The 24,838-nt window shown below is 33.0% G+C and overlaps 1 protein-coding gene across 1 annotated transcript in view; it reads right to left on the reverse strand.

The window, feature by feature from the left end:
- Positions 1 to 24,838, reverse strand: part of LOC102896962 (A disintegrin and metallopeptidase domain 3) — an 80,250-nt gene that overhangs the window by 24,081 nt on the left and 31,331 nt on the right. Inside the window, exons 8-12 of the mRNA XM_025050018.1 lie at positions 18,774 to 18,845; positions 18,376 to 18,542; positions 17,314 to 17,395; positions 9,024 to 9,160; positions 5,133 to 5,319 (exon numbers count right to left, since the gene is read on the reverse strand). Coding sequence (XP_024905786.1) covers positions 5,133 to 5,319; positions 9,024 to 9,160; positions 17,314 to 17,395; positions 18,376 to 18,542; positions 18,774 to 18,845 — 645 coding nt within the window. The remainder of the gene's footprint in view (positions 1 to 5,132; positions 5,320 to 9,023; positions 9,161 to 17,313; positions 17,396 to 18,375; positions 18,543 to 18,773; positions 18,846 to 24,838) is intronic.

Consider the following 24,838-nt stretch of genomic DNA (forward strand, 5'->3'; position numbering starts at 1 on the left):
TACGAGTGAATAATTTTCAACAAATGAGCCAAAAACATACAATATGGAGAAAAGAAAAGAAAGCCTTTTCAAAAATGGTGCTAGGAAAATAGGAAAGCCACATGCAAAAGAATGAAATTAGACTGCTATCTATTATCATATGCAAAAATTAATTCAAAATGAATCAAAGGCCTAAATATGAGACCTGAAACAATGAATTGAACAGAAGAAAACATAGGTACTAAATTCATAGATCATGAGTTTAGAGAGGATTTTATGAATTTGACCTCAAAGCCAGAGGAAGTAAAAGCAAAAATAAATGAATGGGACTATATCAAACTAAAAAGTTTCTGCACAGCAAAAGAAAAAAAAAATCAACAAGGCAAAGAGGAAACCAATTGAATGGAGAAGATATTTGCAAACAACACCTCCAATAAGCAGCCAAAATTCTAAATATACAAAGAACTCATACAACTTAACAACAACAACAACAAAACAATCCAGTTAAAAAATGGGCAGATGACCTGAACAGACACCTCTTTCAAGAAGACATACCAACCACTAATGGACATATGAAAAGATGCAAAACTTTACTAGCTATTAGAGAAATGCGAATCAAATCCACAATGAGATACCACTCACATCTGTTAGAATGGCTATCATCAACAGAACTAGTAACAACCAAGTGTTGGAGAAGTTGTGGGGAAAAAAGAACTCTTACACACTGCTTGTGGTGATGTAAATTGGTAGAGCAACAATGTAAAACAATACAAAGTTTCCTCAAAAAACTAAGACTAGAATTACCTATGACCTAGCAATCCTTCTTTTGGCTACCCAAAAAATTTGAAAATCTTTATCTGTAAAAGTATATGCACCCTATGTTCACAGCAGCATTATTAATGGTGGTCTGGACATGGAAGCAATCAAAGTGTCCTACAATAGATGAATGGATAAAGAAGATGTGGTACATATATACAATGGAATATTACTCAGCCATAAAAATGGTGAAATACAGACATTTGTGACATGAATCGATCTTGAGACAATCATGCTAAGTCAGACAGAAAAAGCTGAAAGCTGTATGATTACCATCATACGTGGGATATAAAAATGAAAGCAACAAACAAGACAAGACAAACATACAAAAATTCATAGACACAGACATTAGTGGTTAGCAGACGAAAAAACAAGAGGGAAGGTAAAAAAGGGTAAAGAGGATGAAAGGAGATTTGACTTTGGGTGGTGAATACATAATGTAAAATACATATGATATATTATTGTATTATACACTTGAAACCTATACAATTTTATTAACCAATGTCAGCCCAATAAATTTAATTTAAGAAGCTATCATTTGGGGAATTTACAACAAGTTATGATTATGACAAAATAGAGGTTTCTAAATTGTAGTATTTTATTATTGTAAAACACGTTTCAAAAGAAAATTTTTGTCATTATTATTTTTATAGCTCCAAGAGTTTATGCGAAAGTTTAATTCAAAAAGTTGTTAGGTCATAGAGTACAAAAATAGTAAGTGCCCTTAATAATGCATTCTGATTTCCTTCTTTCTATACAGTTATCTATTTAGTGCAAGAATGATGTTTTACTAGACTTACAATAATATTTTAAAATTAGTAAATAGGCAAAAATAATAAGCATTTATATGTTTCAATTTTATAATTTTTATTATTAATGTGTTGAAAATTTTACATATATGTGCAATCTGGTTTATGCTGTGTTTCTATGCATATAATTCTGTTGAAGTATTTTGTTTATTTACCTTGCTTGTAAGCACTTATACATTAACAATATACAGTTCAAAAAACTTGGCAAGTCAGAAGGAAAACAATATAAATGAATACAGCTCAGAATGCTTTGGTGATCTTGATCTGGACTATGACCACTTCCCTTACTCTAAGGTTGGATACCCATTCTACCAGGAAATCTTAACCTGAGATATGTCGACTTTAGAGGTAGACAGCATTTGGCCGAGATAAACTTTTGAAAATGGATATGGTTTCCCTTAGCCACATTTTATCAAATCTGGAGGTCTGCCTTTACTACCTAAGAAAAAATAAAAGTCTGTTGTAAACTTTCCTCAGACCCATAGCATCTACTCTGATTGGGGACCTATCACATCACTGATCCACTTGATGAAGATCACTAGGTGTTCCTTTGAACACTTCAGAATACTTATTCCCTCCTACAGGGTTCCTTCCTGTACTTAACCTCTTTCTCACATTAATAATACTTACTTTCGGTTTCTTAAGAATTGGATCCTTACCTCATGTCAGCAAAATGCTGCTGCTGAGGTTGCTACAAATGTCTTGGAAGAAATGATTTTGCCCAATGTATTGAATCTATGTGTGCTATATTACAGCCAAACTGCTGTTCTCAGAAAAACTGCAGTCAGCTTGGCAGGGAATATTTAAATCCATTCAAGGAGTTTGTTCACCACAAGGAACACAAAATTGGTTCAGTCTTATATTAATTTCCTACTTCTGCTGTAAAATGTTACCATAAATTTAGTATGCTTTATATATGCTTAAATCTACATATATGTATTATTTTATAGTCCTGGAGGTCAAAAGTCCAAAAGGAGTCTTATTGGAATAAAACTAAGATTTTGGAAGTTCTGCATTCCTCCTGGAAGCTCCAGGGAAAGTCCATCTTGCTGTCTTATCCAGCTGCTAGAGGCCATCTGCATTCCTTGGCTCATGGATTCTTTCTCCATCTTCAAAACCAGCAGTATAGTAGCTTCATATATCACTGTCACATATCCTTTGACTCCGACCTGCCTGCCTCCCTCTAATAAGAACCTTTGTGATTACATTGGGCCCACACACATGATATAAGGTTATCTCTCTCTCCTCAGATCCTTAACTTGATCATAACTTCAAAGTTCTTTTTGCCAGGTAAGCCAACATATTCACAAATTATGGGGATTAGGACTTGGGAAACTTTGGGGGTTACCATACCACATTTTACCACATGGTCTCCAAAGATTCATGCCCACCTCATAAGCAAAATACATGTGCTCCATCCCAAATTCACAAAAGTCAAAACTCATACAGCGTTAACTTAAAGATGCTCTGCTGACTCATCTCAATGAAGTGAAGGACAGTTGGGTCTGCAATTGCTCTCCCTTCCTCCTGGATCTTCCTTCAGTTTGTCTGACTCTTGGGCTTGGTGAGTGTGAGTTCAGCTCCTTGACAAAGCCTCCATTATTGTTGAGCCATTTCCTGTAATGTCTCTCTCTCTGTGTCCTTATTCATATGTTATAAATATATACTTGTACATATATGTATTATATTTTCATAGTATTAACACATAAATATAAAAAAGAAATAAAAATTCCTCAATAATAATTTTTATGTGGATGACATGTTGAAATGATCCTATAATGGATATATATAATAATCAAAATATATTATTATAGATTCACCTTATTTATTTCTTTTTACTTTTTAAGAATGTGGCTACTTGAAAATATAAAATACATAGTGGCTCACATTATATTCCTATTCTAAAAAAATAGTAATGAAATTAATAACTGATTTCAGCAAGACTGCTATAAAAACGTCAAAATACAAATATCTAGTGCATTGTTATATATCAGTAAGAGAAGACAAAATTTTTCAATGTATGATTTACATTGAAAAATGTATGAAAAATATAGCAATAAAAATGTTAAAGTTTATCAGTGAAAGATCTTTATACTGAATACTAGAAAATACAATTGAGAGAAATTAAACAAATAAAAAATGGGGAAATATACATCCATTTTACTGAACTTTAAATTTATCTAAAGGTTCAACACAATGTCTTCTATCTTTTTGTTGGCAAAAAATTAAAAAAACAAATCAGATATTCATACTAATATGCAAAGGGTCACATCACCCAAGATAACCATTAACTTGAATAACAATGCTGGAGGATATATAATATCATATTCCATGAAGTAATAGAAATCTATAATAATTAAAATAGTATAATATTAGCACAAGTGTAGAAAAAACAGAAAAACTCATAAATGTTTACTTGATCGATGACCAATATTATGATTCAGTGCAGGACAGGAATAACAATCTTTAAATAAATTATGATTTTCCATTTGATGTCCTTATTGTAGATACAAAAAAAATTGTGGAAGATTGCATATCTAAATGTAAATTGTAGAAATATTTCCAAATATCTTTAGAGGAAAACATGTGAACATTTTTATGACATGCAAAGCAATACACATAAAATGGTTATCTGCTACTTTATAACAAATACTTAGTGGCTTAAAACGACAGCAGTCATTAATTATTTTATGGTTTCTTTGGATCAGGGATTTTGCAGTCACTCAGATTAGTATTTATGGATTTTGTTCTCCCAAAGATTAATATGGCTGCAATCATCTAACCACGTGTCTTGGTCTGGAGGATCTGCTTCCTCAAATGCTGAGAGGTTGGACAATCGAAATTAGTAAAAATACAGATTTGGGTCATTCATTTATAATTGTGATGCAATCAAGTTATATAGAAGTTTGTTCCTAATAATTAGACAGTTTTCATATACTCTAGGAAATACGGATTATCAAAAAAATCACCATGTATATGTATATCAAAGGCAGGTACAACAAAATTCAAAAACTAGTCATCTTACCAAGCACAACTGAAAAATAAAGATCTTAGCAAAAAGCCAAATAAAGCAATAACAAACCAAGGATTATGATTGATTCCATTCTGTGAAAACAAGTTAAAATAAATGAATTCCCCCTGATGCAAGGACTGAAATTAAATGAGGAGGTAAACAAATATACACATTTTGTAATTTAGAGAACAAATGTAGTCACTTGGGAGGAATTCAGGAGATGGTATTCTTGATGGTACTGATATTTGTGCTACAGAAAGTGGGTGCTGCTCTTCATGGTTACACAATGATGAAAATCTTATTTAATCCATGCTGCACTTGCTCCATAAACTCTTCAAATTCAGAATGAGTCAGTTACCATATGCCCCATGTCTCCTCATCTTAGATATCTGATAAAATAACTCAGCATAAAAAAATAAAAAACCCTCTCCTTTGATATCACATCTATATTTATAAGACTATACGAGAAACACAAAAACAAATATTTAGATGAAATATTAATGATTGTCACTAACCTCTGGAAGGCCACAATCACATTCCTCATGACTTTCCTTAAAGCTATTGCCACAACTTGATTCTCTTCCTTGGACGTTCACTTTTGAAATTGTTTGATTCTGAAGACATTTAAATTCAGGCTGTGAAACTATATGTTTAAATTCATCTATGCTGCAACTGCTAAAAAACTTTACACCACGGGAACGTCTAAAATTAAATTATATTACTTAGATAAATAAAATAAAATTAGTTGCAAAGTTACATTCTTCAATATAGCACTATTAATTCTGTATAACGTCAGTTTCAAAAAAAAAAAAAGCCAAAAAGAGAGTGTGCTTTTATTTTTAATATAAGTCATAAATAAAAGCAATGAGTCCATTTCTATGGTAACTGAATAGAATAGAAATCCAACAAGTAGAGGAAGTTAAGATGAAATGAGCTGGAATATATTAAAATACAACAGTATTTGGCACACAAAAAGCTCTATTTAAGTATGACCTATTATTTATTATTTTTGTATTATTTCCAAAATCATAATTATAATAATTATAAGAAGCATTAATGATCACTAAGAATATGAAATATACTAAGAAATTTAAATGAAATCTGAAAGAATAGAAGATAGTTGATTATGTTAATAAAAAAATCAGGAATATTTGTTCTTTGATAAGAAAATTAATCAATTAAAATATCTACATATTAAGTATATAAAATACATAAGCCCTAGATTCCTTTTTCTTTTTAATTTCTATTCATCTAAATGTATGGTTTATTGAGTTTTTGTTTAATTTTGTAACAATCTCAAAGTTAGAGAAACAATACAAATGCAGTCCAAAGAATAAATTTTGTTTCCTGAAACAGTTAACCGTAAGTTGCCAACAAGATGTTTTGGTAACTCTAAATATTTTAATGTAGAATTCTTACATAGAAATAAATTCTCCTTAAACAGATATGTAAAACCAGGAAATATTGATACATTACTAACACCTAATCCTCAAATTTCTTTCAGAATTCCACTTCATCACAATACTATCACTTTACAGAAAAAAGAGCCAGTTTGGGGTCAATCATTGCATTTAATTTTCATGCCTTCTTATACTAGTAACCTATGGTTTTGTTGGATTTCATAACCTCAAAACTTTATGATTATAGGCTGATTATTTGGTAAAATGTCCCTCAATTTTGATTTATGAAATGTTTTCTCATAATTAGACTGAAGTTATGCATCTTGGCAACATATCACAAGAGTTTATTTCGTTGCATCCTAACAAGTGGCACATGATTTTAATTTATTATATTAATAATAAAATTCTCTAAGATCAGATGATTAAAAGTATGTCTGTCAGTTAATAATTATTTAGAGAGAAGTACTTTGGTTTTATGGAAATCTCCCATTTCTAACTTTCCAATTTATTCTTTTATGTATTTACATAAATATGGAATCATATCTTCCTATTTTACTATTTTACATTACTATCATTATTACTTATGACACTCAAATTGTCACATATTTAGCTATAAGGAGGCCCTTCAAACTGGCTTTTGTGTCCCTTTGACAAATCCACTATTCTTTGAACACCACCTTATATTCTGACACAAGATGTTCCAGGCTCACTTGCACTTTCTCTGCCTTAACCCTAGAATCAATCATCTCTCCAAGGTGCCCCCATTCCTCTTAGTAGAGAATGGTACTATAATTTCAAAAATATTATCTGAGTGCTACATGTCCTCATTGTTATTAGATTTTTAAAGGACAGACACCAAGGCTATACCAGCATCTTAAGAAAAGTTCAGTCCTTTTGCTCTCACCTGTGATCTGTATTCCCACCAATTTTGGCTCCTATAATGACATGAGCATACTGATATTTCAGTTTCAGTGGGGACAACTTTTTGGCATGTAGATTAGTCAAGTATTTCTGAGCTCTTTAGTTTGTAAGATTTTTATTTTATTTTTTATTTTATTATTATTATTTTTTTTAGGCAAGGCAACCCTCGGTTAACCTCACAGATTGCAAGGACCTTGTCAGCTTACAATCCCATATTTTTTTTTATATATTTTATTTTTTATGCCTATAACACCTGGTCTTCCTAGGTGGTCTCTCATCCAAGTACTAACCAGGCCCAATCCTGTTTAGCTTCCGAGATCAGACTGATTTTTATTTCTTAGAGTTCGAACATCCATTTTCACCTTGGTCTAAGCTATGGAACATTCAAGGGATTATTTTTTTTTTTTTTGGTGTCCGAAGTTTGTAAGATTTTTAGAGGTCTCATTGTGATTCTTTTACTTCCTCTTCACAGCTACCTACTGCATACAGCTATTATTTTGTCAGTGGATAGGCCTGACCAGCTGGTATCTTTGGTGGACTCCAGTTTTGGAAACAGATGCTTTTGCTTTTTTGTTTGTTTCATAGTTTTACTCTCTATTTTGTGAGAGAATTGGGGGAGACTAAAATACCGTCCTCCCCCTTATTCTTTAAACACAGTCCTCTCTAGGTAAGATTCCATACTATCCTGGTTCTTACCCTAATATTTCTTCATTTCTATTCCTACTCCTCCATGTCATTGCTTTTTCCTAAATTAGCCTATAAATAAATATGAGAAGTATGCAAAGCTATGCCTTAAGGCACTTATTTTCACCTTTTTCAATTTCTTTCTAAATGGTCTGTTCATAGTTGTAATTCCCATCAGTATGCTGATGGCTCACACATTTCAGATCCCTTGTTCTCTGAGATCCTGACCCATATAATTGTGTACTTAACTCTAATGAATGACTCAGCACTCCTAAAGTAACGTATACAAACTGCCTCAAGATTAACCCCCTTTTTGTCTATTTCTAAAATATTTGCCTTTTTTCAATATCTGTAAATAAATTGTGAAAGCCAAAATCCTACAAATCATTCTGGACATTTCCCTCTCTCTCAGTCTTAATAAATTGCTATAATTATTATGAGAATCATCTCCCAAATATTGCTATATTATTGTTCCCTCTGATATAAATTCATTTTAATTTTTATTGTCCATACTTCATAAATCAAGTAAAAATGCGTTTTGTTACATTGATCATAAAAATCCCAACTCCTGCATCACTATTACATGATCAGGCTCTTTTCTACATATCCTACATTACCTCCTGGACTTCTTCCCGAGACTCATTCCTCTTTAGCCTCATCGTATTTTATTTTCTTTTCCTTATGCCTTATATGTTCTTTTTTATAGTCCCAGCTATTTCTTTTGTTTTTCATTTTTATCTCTGGCCCATTCTCCAATCTCCTATTCCACTCTGTTGAGCTCTTCAAGCTTCTTGCTATCCAAGTATCACTCACTTGCTTACCCTGCAAAGTTTTCAACAAGTTCTTTACATGACCAGATTCATTCCTTCTCTTTCAGGTCCCATTATAATTATTCCTTCAGAGAAACTTTTGTAGACCACGTTATTAGAAATTTTCTTCTCCCCATGTATTCCCTATTTATTTCCTTCTTGCACCTATGATAACCTGTTTATATTTTGTTTATTCTTCTGAGCGCTTTTTTAATTTTCTGTTCCTGATGGACTAATATATTTAGGACATATCTATCATGTTAACCACTGGTAAGACAAACATACAATCGGTCACGCAGTAAATGCTTATTTCATATTTTTAGACTGAATAAATAAATTTAACCTCAAGACTAGCAAACTCCAGAAGAGTATTATCAACATCCATTTTCTCTCTATACTATACTACTGAATATAAACTATTAAGCACATTGTCTGCAATATGAAATACTCATTTTCTTTAATAAACTTTAAATAAGCACATAAATATTTATTAAAAATATACTTACTCAAGTTATATTGCAAGAGATTATAATCAAGGACTACTACAAACACTTCCCAAAAGAAAATAGATTTGTTAAAAATAACACCTTACATTGCTTGAGGATTCATAATGCATGTAGTTCCTGGACAGTAACAATTATAGATGTCATCATATGTCAATCCCAGATTAATTCCAAGCAACTGCACCATAACAACTGAAAATGCCTCTAAAGTTATCATCTTCGGATACTTAATACAAAAACAAAAAAAGTTGCCTAAGTTAATTCTTCACTCCTTTGATCTTTTCAATAATTTGTTGGCATATTATCTAAATGCAAATACAAATTTAAGAAACTGGTACACCAAAGCTCATTATTTCTTAAATATATAGAAAAAAATTAGATAAGTTTTTTTTTTTGAGAAATAGTATCTTTAACCCAAATGACATTGACATGTTCAAAATACAATTAATGCTATTATATGCTTTTTTTCCATATTACAGATTTAAATTCCAATAATTTAAAAAAATGTTTTGAGAAGAATAAGCATTGTGTCAGTAACTATACTACTTTCCAAGTAAACACTTAAAAAATACATAAATTCTTAAGAGTTGATTTGGCAGTTCTGACATCAGAAATAGTTTTAGGAGAGAAAGTCAAACTAGTTTTTTGTTTGTTTGTTTGTTTGTTTAAGGCAGAATACTACAATGCCTCACAAGTAGCATTTATTAAAAAAAAAAAAAAGATAAGTACTGATGTGAGCAAGACACAAACCCCTGACAACCAATAATTTTTTTACTCTCTGCATAGTTTTTCCTTTTCCATAATATCATGGAGTTGAAATCATGCAAAATTTAGCCTTTGAGACTGGCGTCTTTCACTAATCACTTAAGTTTCTCCATGTCATTAAGGGCTTGATAGCTCATTTTTTCAATCACTGAATAATAATCCTTTATGTGAATTTACCCAAGTTTGTTTATCCATTCACCTAATAAAGAATATTTTAGTTATTTCCAATTCTTGGCAATTATGAATAAAGCACCTCTAATCATTCATGTGCAGGTTTTTGTGTGGATATAAGTTTTCATCTCTTTTGGGTAAATGCCAAAAAGAATAATATCTAGATCATATGATAAGAGTATGTCGAGTTTTGTAAATAATTGCCAAACTGTTTTCTCTAGCAGCTGTACCATCTCACATTCCTATCAACAATGAATGAGAGTCCCTGCTGCTCTGCATCTTCACAGCATTTGATGTTATGTTTTGCACTTCCAGTACAATGCTGAATAGGAGTGGTGATCTACATTCTTGTCTTATTCCTGATCTTAGAGGGAAAGCATTTCAGTTCTTACCACTAGTGGTGATATTAACTATAGGTATTTTGTAGATGTTCTTTCTCAAGTTTAGGAAGTTCCCTTCTATTTGTAGTTTGCTATATTTCTTTAAAATCATAAATGGTGTTGGATATTGTCAAGTGCCACTTCTGAATGTATTGATATGATCATATGATTTTTTTTTTTTTAGTCTGTTGATGAGATAGACTGCATTAATTGATTTCCAAGTACTGAAACAATCTTACGAATCTGAAATAAATTTCAGGTATAAGTATCAACAAAAAGGTATAAACTATTTTTTAAAATATCTAGCACTGAAATATATAAAATATGAAATAAGAGATCAAGGGATACATAAAAACAAATAATAATGAAAATACAATAGATCAAAACTTTTGGGAGGAGTTTGGAGAAACATAGTGGAGTGAGAGATGTTTCCATATCTCTCCCCTTGAAACAACAATAAGCTGATCATCTAAAACTCAACAAAAAACACACAAAATGCACACCAGCACATCTGAGCATGGAATCTGTGTATAAGAGCTATCACAGTTTAGAACCCCAGGTGTCCAGTGGTAGACAAGGAGAAATAAAGAAGCTGCCTCTCAGAGCTTCCTGTAGGAGGAAGGAGAGGAAAGAAGGTGTGGCAACTTCCCTGAACAGTGCTGCCTGAGAGTGCTGTGAGCTCCACGCGACCAGCCACAGGGCCGAGTCATCAGGGCAGAAAGCAGAGAAGCAAGACAGCAGAGAAATAACAGTTGATTTTTACCAGCTGTGATTGCAAAACTGAGGCTGAGCAGCAGCCGCCAACTACCAATGCAGAGGGCCCCTCCCCCCATATCCTCCGAGATCAAACACCACGGAGCCCAGGGAAATCTGAGCGAACGCTACCGAAACTGTCACTAACACTGACAAGGACTGAGACTGAGAGTAGAGAGCGTGATTAAACATCTATAAGGGAAAAAAAAGACATTATTAAGGCTTTATATAAAGCAGGGATCCAAGAGGCTTAGACACCACCTACTGGAAACCAAAAGAAAAGTGCCTTCTTTGCAACAGGCTAAAGAGAGACCTTTATATAATAAATCTCCTTTCTGGAAAAACAGCAGAATACACTTACATTAATGCCCAGAAGGAGAAATAGTCCATTACACACCATGAACAACCAAGGTGACAAGGCATCTCAGAAAGAAAGAGAAATGACTTAAATGACAGAGAATTCAGGATGGTACTTCTGAAAAAATGCGGTGAGTTCAGAAATGAGTCATATCAACAATTTCAGGAATTGAAAAAACAACTAGATGAGCAGAGCAAGGAGATTGAAACCCTCAAAAAGAACAGAATAGGTCTTCTAGAGATCAAAAACACACTGCAAGAGTTGAAAAATGAAATAGCAAGCTTGGGAAATAGAGTCAACCAAATGGAGGAAAGGATCAGTGATATCGAAGACAGAAAGCTAGAAATAAATCAGAAGAAGAGAGAAAACCGAAGAATGAAAAATAATGAAAGAGAAATACAAGAACGAGCTGATACCATCAGGAGAATAAACATAAGAATAATAGGCATTATCAAAGATTAGAAAAAGGAACAGGGACTAGAAAGCATTTTCAGACAAATAGTTGATGAGAATTTCCCAAATCTAAGGAATAAACTGGAGCTTGGAATTCAAGAAATCAACAGAACACCCAATGATCTTAACCCAAAAAGGCCTTTACCAAGACACATTGTATTAAAATTATCAAAAATCAATGACAAAGAGAATTCTCAGGGTAGCCAGGGAGAACAAGAAGGTAACTTATAAAGGAAAACCCATTAGATTATCGTCGGAATTCTCAGCTCACACCTTACAAGCCAGGAAGGAGTGGAATTAAATATTCAAACTATTAAATGAAAGGAACTACCAGCCTAGAATAATGTATCCAGCTAAGCTCTCCTTTAGATATGAAAGAGAAATAAAGACCTTTTCAGACATAAAAAATTGGAGAATTCTTCACTATGAGACCTTCATTACAGAAAATACGAAAAGGGGTCAGCTCACCTAAAACAAAATGACAAAAAAAAAAATTACATAATTAGGAGTAAGGCAACTATCAGGCAAACAGAATCAGAGGAGTGCAACCCTTACTAAGAACAGGGTATTATAAGCTGAAACAATAAGAAGAGAATTGCTATAGCAAGATAGTAATGAACGTTCAGCATACATGGGAATAAATTGAGAAAACAGTGATTGAAAAGCGAAGGATTCAAAGATTCAAATTCACAAAAGGGAATGGAGATAAGGCACGTGCAGAAGAAAACGGACAACTGTATACATATTCATAATGGTACCCACACACCAATGATTCAGAACTGAAGTATATAACATAAAACAAGAAGAACCAGAGGGAAACCAACAAAAGCCAACCTAAATAAATAAAACAGAAACACAAAAACAAGGAAACAATGGAAACACCAAGCTACAAGAAAGCGACAGATAACATGGCTGTAAGAAGACCTCAATCACCCTAAATGTAATTGGATTGAACTCAAGAATACAAAGGCACAGAGTTGCACAATGGATCAAAAAATAAAACCTAACCATATGCTGCCTCTAGGAGACACATCTCAGTACCAAAGACAAATACAGACGCAAAATGAAAGGGTAGAAAATGATAATTCAAGCAAATGGCATTCAGAGAAAAGTGGGAGTAGTAGTGCTAATATCAGATGAAATAGACTTCAAAATAAAAAAGGTGAAGAAAGATACTGAGGGATACTTCATAATGATAAAGAGAATCATGTCCCAAAAAGACAAAACGCTTATTATTATCTATGTTCCCAATCAGGGAGCCCCAAAATATGTAAAGCAATTACTAACAGAACTAAAGAGAGAAACACAAGGATCGACCACATACTGAGACACAGAGAGCCTCAACAAATATAAGAGGGTTGAAATCATACCAACCATATTCTCTGATCATAATGCTTTGAAACTAAAGATCAACTGCAAAAAGAAATCAGGAAGAACCACAAATACATGGAGATTAAACAACATATTACTGAAGAATAACTGAGTCAGAGAAGAAATAAAAAGAAAGATCAAGAATGATAATGATAGTACAACATATCAAAACTTTTGGGACACGGCAAAAATGGTCATTAAAGGAAAGTTCATGTCATTACAGCCATATCTCCCAAAACAAGATCGAGCCCGAATACACAACCTAATGCTTCATCTTAAAAAAATAGAAAAAGAGGAACAAATGAAGCCTAAAGTCAGCAGAAGGAAAGAAATAATCAAAATTAGAGCAGAAATAAATGAAACTGAAAACAAAAAAATGGAAAAAATAAATGCAACAAAAGCTAGTTCTTTGAAATGAGCAAGAAAATTGACAAATCCCTGGCTAGACTCACAAAGGAAAAAAGAGAAAAGACACAAATAAAATCAGAAATGAAAGAGAACTTATGACAGATACCACAGAAATACAAAGGATCATATAAGAATATTATAAAAGATTACATGCCAACAAATTCAATATCCTAGAAGAAATGAGCAAGTTCTTAGAAATATATAATCTTCCTAGACTGAATCATGAAAACCTGGAAAATCTAAACAGGCTGCTCAACAGCAAGGTAAATGAAACAATCATCAAAAACTCCCAAAAAATAAAAGTCCAGGACAAGATGGCTTTATTAGTAAATTCTACCAAATGTTCAAAGATGATTTAATACCTATACTTCTCAAACTCTTTCAAAATTTTGAAGAAGAGGTGCTACTTCCTAACTCATTTTATGAGGACAACATTACTCTAATACCAAAACCTGGTAAGGATAACCAAAAAAAAAAAAAAAAAAAGAAAAAAACTACAGACCAATATCTCTGATGAATACAGATACAAAATACCTAAACAAAATACTAGCAAATCGAATATGACAATACATCACAAAGATTATACATCGCTATCAAATGGGGTTCACTCCAGGAGCACAAGGATGATTCAACATATGCAAATTGATCAATGTGATGCACTACATAAACAAAATAAGAGATAAAAATCATATGATCATATTGATAGAGGCAGAAAAAGCAAGTGGAAATATACAGCATCCACTTAATAAAATAGGTATAGAACGAAAGTACCTCGACAATATAAAGCCCATATACAATAAACCCTCAATGAATATCATACCTAATGGTGAAAAACTGAAAGCGTTTTTCTAAGATAAACAATAAAATTTCAGAAAAAAAAAATTCCTTTTGCAATTGTAATAAAAGAATAAAATACTTAGGAATAAACTTAACAAAGAATGTGAAGGATCTATATGCTGAAAAGTACAGGCATTATTAAAAGAAATTGAGGAAGACACATAGAGATGGAAAGATATTGCATGTAAATGGATAAGAAGAATCAACATAGTTAAAATGATCATATTACCTGAAGCAATATACAGATTTAATGCAATTCTCATCAACATCCCAATGATATGTTCTAAAGAAACAGAACAAAAAATCATCAGATTTGTATGGAATCACAAAAGCCCCCAAATAATCAAAGCAATCCTGAGGAAGAACAAGGCCAGAGATATCACACTGCCTGACTTCAAACTATACTACAAAGTGACAATAATCAAAAAACTTTGTTTTTTGCAGATAAACAGACACACAGACCAATGGATAGAATTGAGAGCGCAGAAATAAACCCACACATATCTGGGCAAATAATTTTCAACAAAGGAGCCAAAAACATACAATGGAGAAAAAAAAGCCTCTTCAACAAATGGTGCTGGGGAAATTGAAAAGCCGTATGCAAAACAATGAAACTAAATACACTAAAATTAACTAAAAATGGATCAAATACCTGATTATAAGACCTGAAACAATAAGTTGCATAAAAGACAACATAGGTACTAAATTCATAGACCATCGATTTAAGACAGGATTTTATGAATTTGACCTCAAAAACAAGAATAGTAAAAGCAAAAGTAAATAAATGAAACTATATCAAACTAAAAAGCTTTTGGACAACAAAAGAAACCATCAACAAAATAAAGAGGCAACCAACTGAAAGGGAGATATGTGTGCAAACAACACCTCCTATAGGGGCCTAATATCTAAAATATACGAAAAACACATACAACTCAACAACAAAAAAACAATCTAATTAAAAAATGGACAGAAGACCTGAACAGACATTTCTCTCAAGAAGACATGGACGGACCTTGAGATAATCATGCTAAGCAAAATAAGCCAGATCGAAAAAGTTGAAAACCACATGATATCACTTATACGTGGGATATAAAGCTAAAAGCAACAAACTAACAGGACAAACAGAGACTCATGGACATGGACAATAGACTAGTGGTTACTAGAGGATGTGGCGGAGGGGGAAGGTAGATGGGGTAAAAGGGGTCAAATATGTGGTGACAGAAAGAAATCTAACTATGAGAGGAGAACACACAATACAATATATATATGCCTTACTGTTAAATTGTATACCTGAAACTTACTGGATTTCATTAATCAATGTCACCAAAAATGAATAAATTAATTAAAAAAAGAATCATAGAATGAAGTTTCAAAATACAATTAATGTAATCAACTCCATAAATGATTAAACTTTTATTGATAAAAAAGACATGCAAATAGCCAACAGACATATGAAGAGATGCTCAACTTTACTAGCTTTTAGGGAAATGCAAATCAAAACCACAATGAGATACCATCTCACACCTGTTAGGATGGCTGTTATCAACAAGGCAAGTAATAACAAGTGATGGAGAGGTTGTGGGGAAAAAGGAACCCTCATACATTGCTGATGGGAATGCAAATTGGTACAGACACTGTGGAAAACAGTATAAAGGTTCTTAAAAGAATTGAGAATAGAATTACCATATGACCCAGAATTCCCAAAATTTTGAATACATGTATTCATAAAGATATATGCACCCTGATGTTTATTTCAGCATTATTGATGGTGGCCAAGACACGGAAACAACTGAAGTGTCTTTCAGTAGATGACTGGATAAAGATGATATGGTACAATTATACAATCAGCCATTAGAAAAGATCAAATACTGCCATGGACAACAACATAAATGGATCTTGAGATTATCATGCTAAGCAAAATAAGCCAGATAGAAAAAGTTGAGAACCATATGATTTCATGTTCATATAGGATATAAAGCTGAATGCAACAAATAAACAAAACAACAAAACTCAGACACAGAAACAGTTTAGTGATTACCAGAGGACAAGGGAGTAGTGTGGAAGGTAGATAAGTGTAAAGGGTATAAGATATATGGTGACATAGGGATATTTGACTTTGGGTGGTCAACACACAACGCAATACACAGATTATGTATTATCAAATTGTATACTTCAAACCTATATAATTTTATTAACCAATGTCACCCCAATAAATTTAATTTAAAAAAATTGACATTGGTATCTCAAGGAGATGTCTGCACTTCCATGTTCATTGCAACATTATTCACAATAGCTAAGATATGAAAACAACCTAAGTGTCCACTGACAGATGAATAAAAAAATACATATGTAATACATACTGGAATTTTATTCACTCAAAAAAATAATGAAAATGACACAGATGCACTTGGATGGTACTATGCTAAATGAAACAAGCCAGACAGAGAAAGACAAATACTGCATGATCTCCCTTATTTGTGGAATCTAAAAATGTCATACTCACTGTAGCAGAGAGTGGAATGGTGGTGGCTTGCCAGCGGGTAGAGGATTTGGAAAATGGGGTCATATTGCTCAAAGGCTACAAAGCTTCAGTTATGCAAGATGAAAAGCTCTGGAGATATGTTTCATACCAATGTAAAGAAACTTAACACAACTAAACTTTACACCTAAAAGTAATTGAATATTTTATGCGATATGTATTTTACCATTATAAAAATCTTTTAAAACCTGTGATATTTTAGTTTCAAAATCCATAAGAAAGCATTTTCTAAAATTCTGTCAAAACTGCATGGTAGATATACTATATATACTTTTGTTTCTCAAAGTATATATTAACTTTCAAAATGTTGTATAAGTACTGAAAGATGGGAATAAAATGCATACCAGAGCAATCCCTGCAGCAAGCTTTGGATCACATGCCATTCCATGATATGTTGCTCCCACATAGTTAGGAGAGTTCCTATAACTAAATAATACATTTTTTCTTGTTGAGAAATGCATTTTAAATCGTTAATGACTTATTGAGCTTTTAAGAATTAGATTCCTCACTAAAGCTTAGTTTTCTTTAAAATGTGAATAATACATATCCTGCCCAACACTTTCAATCATTTTGTATTTAGATCCAAAAAATTAATCAACACTGCTGTCACCACTGGACCTAAATAATTCTAAGATGTTAAAATCAGGATAGCTTACTGCCATGATGTGTACATAGTGAACCCTTAAAGTGTGTAAGAGTGTTGGATTGGAGGGCAAGCAGAGAAAGAGACAGAATATGCAGTAGACTCACTAAGAAAAAGACACAAAGAGGATATACAAAGCGTCCTCACTCGTTTAAGCTCTTAGTGTTGCTCCCCAAACTTGACCTTAGATTCCACAGGAGACACCAAGAGATTTATAAATGTATTCCATAGTGCTTAAGACTTCAGAATTGTGTTTTTGGGTTTTTCCATCTAAAATAATCAAATTATTAAAACAAAAATCTATATAAAGACTCTTGAAAGATATGGTGCATATTAAATAGCTACACCTTAGGTTATATAAAAATACCAAAAGGTAGCCACATTACTATTTTAATGTTTTGTATTAACCAGCTTCATATGTAATTATTGCATTGTTAACTTATTTATATTTTATTTAATATTAAAATGATGGTTTCAATTATTTATCTCTGAGAAAATCTTTAAAAACACAAGAGGCCAGAGGCCCCATGTTTATCCTAAGGCTTTCTTATTTCCCAGTTCATTACACTTCTATAGGTAAACAGTCCACTCTGAGAATAATGGCCTACCATGATTTTGTGTCTTACCTTATTATCTGATTTTTATATTTTGCACTCTTTTTTCTTGAGGTGTCTTATTATACATAATAAATTTTGTATGTAATTTTGATAGTCAACATCAAATAATTTGTTATACCCTATATCAATACAAATATGATACTTACATTAATAAGAATGCCATATCATGGGACCTTTGAATCAAAAATCTTTCTTTCCATGACACAAATCTTTGTAATACTTCATTAGCATCCCCATTAGATGGAATCTTATTTTGATCTGACCAGAGCTCCAAAGATGTTAACTTAACAGTCAGTTTAAGCTGGGAAAACATCTGAAAACAGAAGATATACAATATACAGTTTAGGTAATCATAAACATAACATTACTTTTCTTACATAATGCTAATATATTCAATTTACTGTTAATTGGATATAAATCCATTGGTGGGTGAAACTGCTTGGCAGGGATATACATTTTATAACAATGTAAATGCTATTTATGCAAATAATGTTATGGCATTAACAGAGTGTTTCTTATTTAAATATAAAACATAAATACTTACAGTGTTGATAAGACCGAAGATATAAACAACTTTCTCAGCTGCAACTGCCACTTCAGAGCCCATATAATCATACTAAAAGACAAAGTTGGTTTCTTAATCACTAGTGAAAATCACTAAACTACCATATTTTAAATGCACATAAAATGTTACAATAATGTAGTGCTCAACTGAAAGGACATAAGCAGAATTAAAATTTATCAAATGCTTAATAATTTGTAGACATAAAGTAAACCTAGGGCCTTCATGTATTAATCAATAGTATTAAAGTGATATGGTTGTGATTACCTTTCTCTTTACACATATAAAAATTAAGGGTGAAAAGTTAAGGTTCCAAGATCACACAATGCTAAGGGTGAGAACAAGGACTCAAATCTCTAACTAAACACTAAGTCTTTTGGTTTAAATACAGAGCTCTGAGTAATAGTAGTGAACAATATCAAGAATATTTTCTCATTTAAAAGAACAAAAGTCATAAGATTTTCTCTGAAACATTTCAAATTGTATGTATATTTGCAGAAAACATAAAAAGTGGCAGCTGGGATCTTTAATAATCTCCAGCAAGTTTGCATAAGACTACTGGCAGAAAATAAAATGAAATGGATAGAGTTCTCTGATATAGAAAAAAAAAGAGATGCTATCCTACTAGCTCTTTAAAGACTGCTTGCACTTTGCAATTTCTCTATACGTAACTTTTCCCGAAAAACCTTATTTTCTGTTTACAAAATACAGCATGTGTGGTATGAATGAAAGTGACCCTTTGCAAGGCCAAACATATGAAAAGCAAGAGAAAGAAATTAAAATATAATTATTGAAATGAATTTGCATATGTCAATAATCACAAATTATCAATAGCCCAAACACTAGGGCTATTGATAATTGTAAAACAACCCAGTATATACAGATTAAAATTCTTTTTAAAACCCTAACTTAAAAGGACATTGAAATATGAATTGAAGCATGAAAATATATACCAGGAAAATTGGAGACAAAATGCATATTTTATATTATATGACAGTTATATTAATTAGTATAATAGTTACATTAATATGAAAAAAAGCTTAAGGCAAAAAATGGATATAATATGGACATATTATAATATATATATTTATATATTTTTTCATATAATAATATTATATATAATAATATTATATATTATATGTATAATATATAATATGGACATATAATAATGGACATAACTGAATATCAACAAAATATTCATCAGAAAGATGGAAGCATTCTAAACCTGATTATATCTAATAGCATAGGAACACAATATAAAAAACAAACTTTAACAGAATTATAAATAGAAATTAACATCATAGTAAGGAATTTTTACATAGTTCTCTGAATCATTAAAAGATCAAGGCTGACTTCTGGTCATGATGGCAGGATAAGTAAATGCTGTGCTCACATCCTCCAATGACCACATCAAAACTATAACTAACTTACAGAACAACCATCATTGAGAACCACCTGAACATAAGCTTAATAGAAATCCTGTAACTAAGGATATAAAGAAGAAGCCACACGAGACTTGTAGGAGGGGTGGAGATGCTGAACGGGCAGGTCCCACATGCATAGTGTGGTGGTTAAGAAGTGAGAGAAATATCTCTGTTGTGGAGGTCCCCTCTGAGGAGCTAGGGCTTCCAGCCTCACACCAGGCATCCAGTAGGTGTTGTGGTCGAGTGAGATGAATAGCTGCTTGAGACCTAGGAGATGCAGGTCATAAAGGGACTGCCCGCAAACTTGTTCACTCACAAATTCACCCCCTCTGAACTCTAGCAGTGGGATAGAAATTTATCTCCTCCTCATAAGCACCAGGGACTTATGAGGAGGGGATAAATTGACTAACTTTCGGTGAGAGCTGGAGGGGCAGGGGAAAGGGAAGCTCTCTCAAGACGGAAGTGTTGGCAGACACCATTGTTCTTTTGTTGAGCTCTCCCTGCACCCAGTCAGCAGGTACATGTGGATGCCACATCTGAGCTCCCCATTAAATGGGATAACACCCTTCAACCAACCCTGGTGATTCCTTGAGACTCCACCCCACCCAAATCATACACGCAGGCAGAATCTGTCCAGGTAGCTTTTTCACATAAGTGATTTTCCTCAACTGATGCTGTGGACTTTCCTAAAATCTCTCAAAGGTCCACAAACCCAAAACAAGCAGCAGCTGAACTCAATGTGCCCGTACCTGTTGCTAAGCAGCCCCATGTCCAATAATAGTGGCAGCCAGCCTTGATTTGCAGCCTAGCCACTCCCAGGTGCCTCCAAGCCCAGCACAAGAGGTACCAACTTCAGACCACTTTGTACATCTTACCAGGTGGCTCAGAGCTTGACACAGGCAATGACTGAAATGGCCTGCACTAGAGGCCCTCCCAAGAGGCCCCAAAATCAACACACCTGGTCATCAGCTTCAGACCATACCAGAGCACCACTCAACCAGTTCCACAAATGATGCACTAAAAGGGCAGACACCAGAACCCTGTCAAAGCAATTCCTGCCCTACAGGTTTAGCCCCTGCACCACAGCTCATCTGCTATAGTCCCAGCCTCTGCTCACAGCCAGTCAGCCTGAGAGTCAATTTCACCCACTGGCATACCAACAGCAATCAAGAATGAACTACAACAGGAAGGCACACACAACCCACACAAGAAAAACAGGATTAGGTAAACAGGGAGCAATGGGCTCAGGTAAACAGGGAGGCTACATCACTGGGACCCACAGGACATCTACCACATAAGGCCACTCTGCCAAGACCAGGAGACTGACCTGAAACACAGAAACAAATACAGGGAGTCAGCCAATATAAGAAGACAAAGAAACATATCCCAAATAAAAGATAGGAAAAAACTCCAGAAAAAGAACTAAAAAATGGAGGCAAGCAATCTACCAGATGCAGAATTCAAAACACAGATTGTAAGCATGTTCAATGAACTTAGGGGAACAATAGATGAACTCAGTGACACCTTCAAAAAAGATATAAGGAACACAAAAATGGAGATAGAAAATATAAAAAAGAACCAGTCATAAATGAAGAATAACTGAAATGAAAAATACATGAGAGAAAATCAACAATGGATTACATGAAGCAGAGAATCAAATCAGTGATGTGGAAGATAAGGTAGCAGAAAATACCCAATTAGAACAGCAACAACAACAAAATCCCCCCCAAAATGAGACTGGTTAAAGGGACCTCTAGGACAGCATCAAGCATACCAATATTTACATCATAAGGGTATCGAAAAGAGAAGAGAGAAGGAGCAAGGGATTGAAAAGCTTTTGAAGAAATCATGGAAAACTTTTGTAATTCAGCAGAGGAAATAGACATACAAGTCCAGGAAACACAGAGGGTCCCAAACAAGATGAATCCAAGGAAGATCACACCAAGACACATCATAATTAAAATGCCAAAGTTTAAAGGCAAAGAGAGAATCTTAAAAGCAGTAAAAGAAAAGTAGTTGCCTACAAGAGAGATCCCATATGACTGTTGGCTGATTTCTCAACAGAAGACTTACAAGGCAGAATTTTGGGCATGCAATATTCAGCAAAGAAAAGTAAAGACCTATAACGAAGTTTGCTCTACCCAAAAAAGCTATCATTAGAATCAAGAAAGAGATAAAAAATTTCTCAAACAAGAAAAAACTAAGGGAGTTCATTACCACTACACCAATATTACAAGGAATGTTAAAGAGACTTCTTTAAGAAAAAATCAAAAATATGAATAAGAAAATATAGGAAAAGGAAACTTCTCACTGACAAAAGCAATTTCTTAGAAAAACAGTAGTTCAACCAATGATAAAGCTAGAACAAAAGTTAAAAGGCAAAAGTAGGTAGATCATGTATAATTACAACAATACATTAGGGGATACACACAAACACACATGCACAAAAGAAGTAAAAAAAAATGATACAGCCAAAAATGTGGAAGAGGCGAGTAAAATTCATAGTGACTTTAGGATCTGTTCAAACTTAAGCAACTGTCAACACAGACTCCTAAAAATATAGCTTGCTATAAAAAAGCACTAGGTAACCACAAACTAAAAATCGACAAGAGATATACAAAACATAAAGAGAAAGGAATTCAAATACACTATTGTCATCAACATACAAGAGAGGAAAAGAATAAGAAAGAGAGAACTATAAAAACAATCAGAAAACAATTAATAAAATAGCAATAACTACATACCTCTCAATAATTGTTTTAAATATAAATGGACTAAATGGTCCAATCAAAAGAAATACTGTGACTGAGTGGGGAAAAAAATAAGACCCATATATATGCTGCCTATAAGACACCCATTTCAGATTGAAAGATACACACACTGAAAGTAAAGGAATAGAAAAAGATATTTCATGAAAATGGAAATGAAAAAAGAAAGCTTGGGTATATTTTCATCAGGTAAAACAGACTTTAAAAAAAAGGGGCTGCAACAACAGACAATGAAGGACATTTAATAATGATAAAGGGATCAATCCAATTAGAGGGCATAAATTGTATAAATATTTACATAAACAATGTAGGAGCACCTAAATATATAAAGCAAAAAAACAAACAAAAAACAAAACAAAAAACCAAAAAACCACATGAAAAGAAATACTGACAGTAATACAGTCATAACAGGAGATTCTTTCCAACTGACTGACATCAATGGATAAATAGTCTAGAAGGAAAATCAACAAGAAGAGTGCCTTTAAATGACACATTAGACCAGATAAAATAATTGATATTATTAGAACATTTCACACAAAAGCAACAGAGTATACATTTTTCTCAAGTGCACATGGAACATGACCCAGGACAGACCATATATTAGGCCACAATATAAGTCTAAAGGATTAAAATCACATTAAGTGTCTTCTCTGATCACAATGGTATGAAAGTAGAAATCAATTAATGAAAGCAGTAAATAATAAATGGGCTAACAATGAGATCAAGGGAAAAAAATCAAACAATACCTTGAGACAGATAAGAAGGGAAATAAAATGACACAAAACCTATGGGACACACTCAAAAGAGTCCAAAGAGAAAAATTTATAGCAATATAGGCCTATCTCAAGAAACAAGAAAAATCTCAAATAAACAATCTAATCTTACACCTAAAGGAACTAGAAAGAGAACAACTAAGTCCAAAGTGAGTAGAAAGAAGAAAATAATAAAGATTACAGCAAAAAATAAAGTACAGACTAAAAAAAAAAAATTGGAAAGATAAATGAAATCAAGAGATGGTTTTTTGAAAACATAAACAAAATTGATAGACCTTTAACCAGACTCATCAAGAAAAAAAAAAAAGAGGGCACAAATAAATAAAATCAGAAATGAGAGAGAAGTGATTACTGACACCACAGAAATACAAAAAATTATAAGGAAATACTATAAGCAATTATATGCCAACAAATTGGAAAACCAAATGAAATAGATAAATTTCTAGAAACACAATCTTTCAAGGCTGAATCAAGAAGGAACAGAAAATCTGAACAGACAGACCAACACTAATAAAAACAAATCAGTAGTCAAAAAACTATCAACGGACAAAAGCCCTGGGCCAGATAACTTCATAGGTGAATTTCTCAAACACTCAAAAAATAATTAATAACTGTCCTTCTCACACTAATCCAAAACACTGAACAGGAGAGAAGGCTCCCAAACTCATTTTACAAGGCCAGCATTATCCCGATATCAAAACTAAAGATATTACAAAAAAATTAAATTACAGGTCAACATCTCTGATAATCATAAATACAAAAATCCTCAACAAAATTTTAGCAAAACGAATTCAGCAATTCATTAGAAATATTATACACAACGATTAAGTGGGATATTTTTCTCAGGATACAAGGTTGGTTCGATATCCGCAAACCAATTTAGGCGATACACAACATAAACAAAATGAAGGGTAAAAATTATATGAGTATATCAATAGATGAAAAAACATTTGACAAAACTCAACATCTATTTATGATAAAAACTCAAAAAAGTGGGAATAGAGGAACATCCATCAACATAATAAAGGCCACATATGACGAAATCACAGCTAACATCATAGTGGTGAAAAGCTAAAAGATTA

This window comes from Pteropus alecto, unplaced genomic scaffold, assembly GCF_000325575.1.
Source record: "Pteropus alecto unplaced genomic scaffold, ASM32557v1 scaffold24, whole genome shotgun sequence".
In the NCBI taxonomy this organism is placed as follows: domain Eukaryota; kingdom Metazoa; phylum Chordata; class Mammalia; order Chiroptera; family Pteropodidae; genus Pteropus; species Pteropus alecto.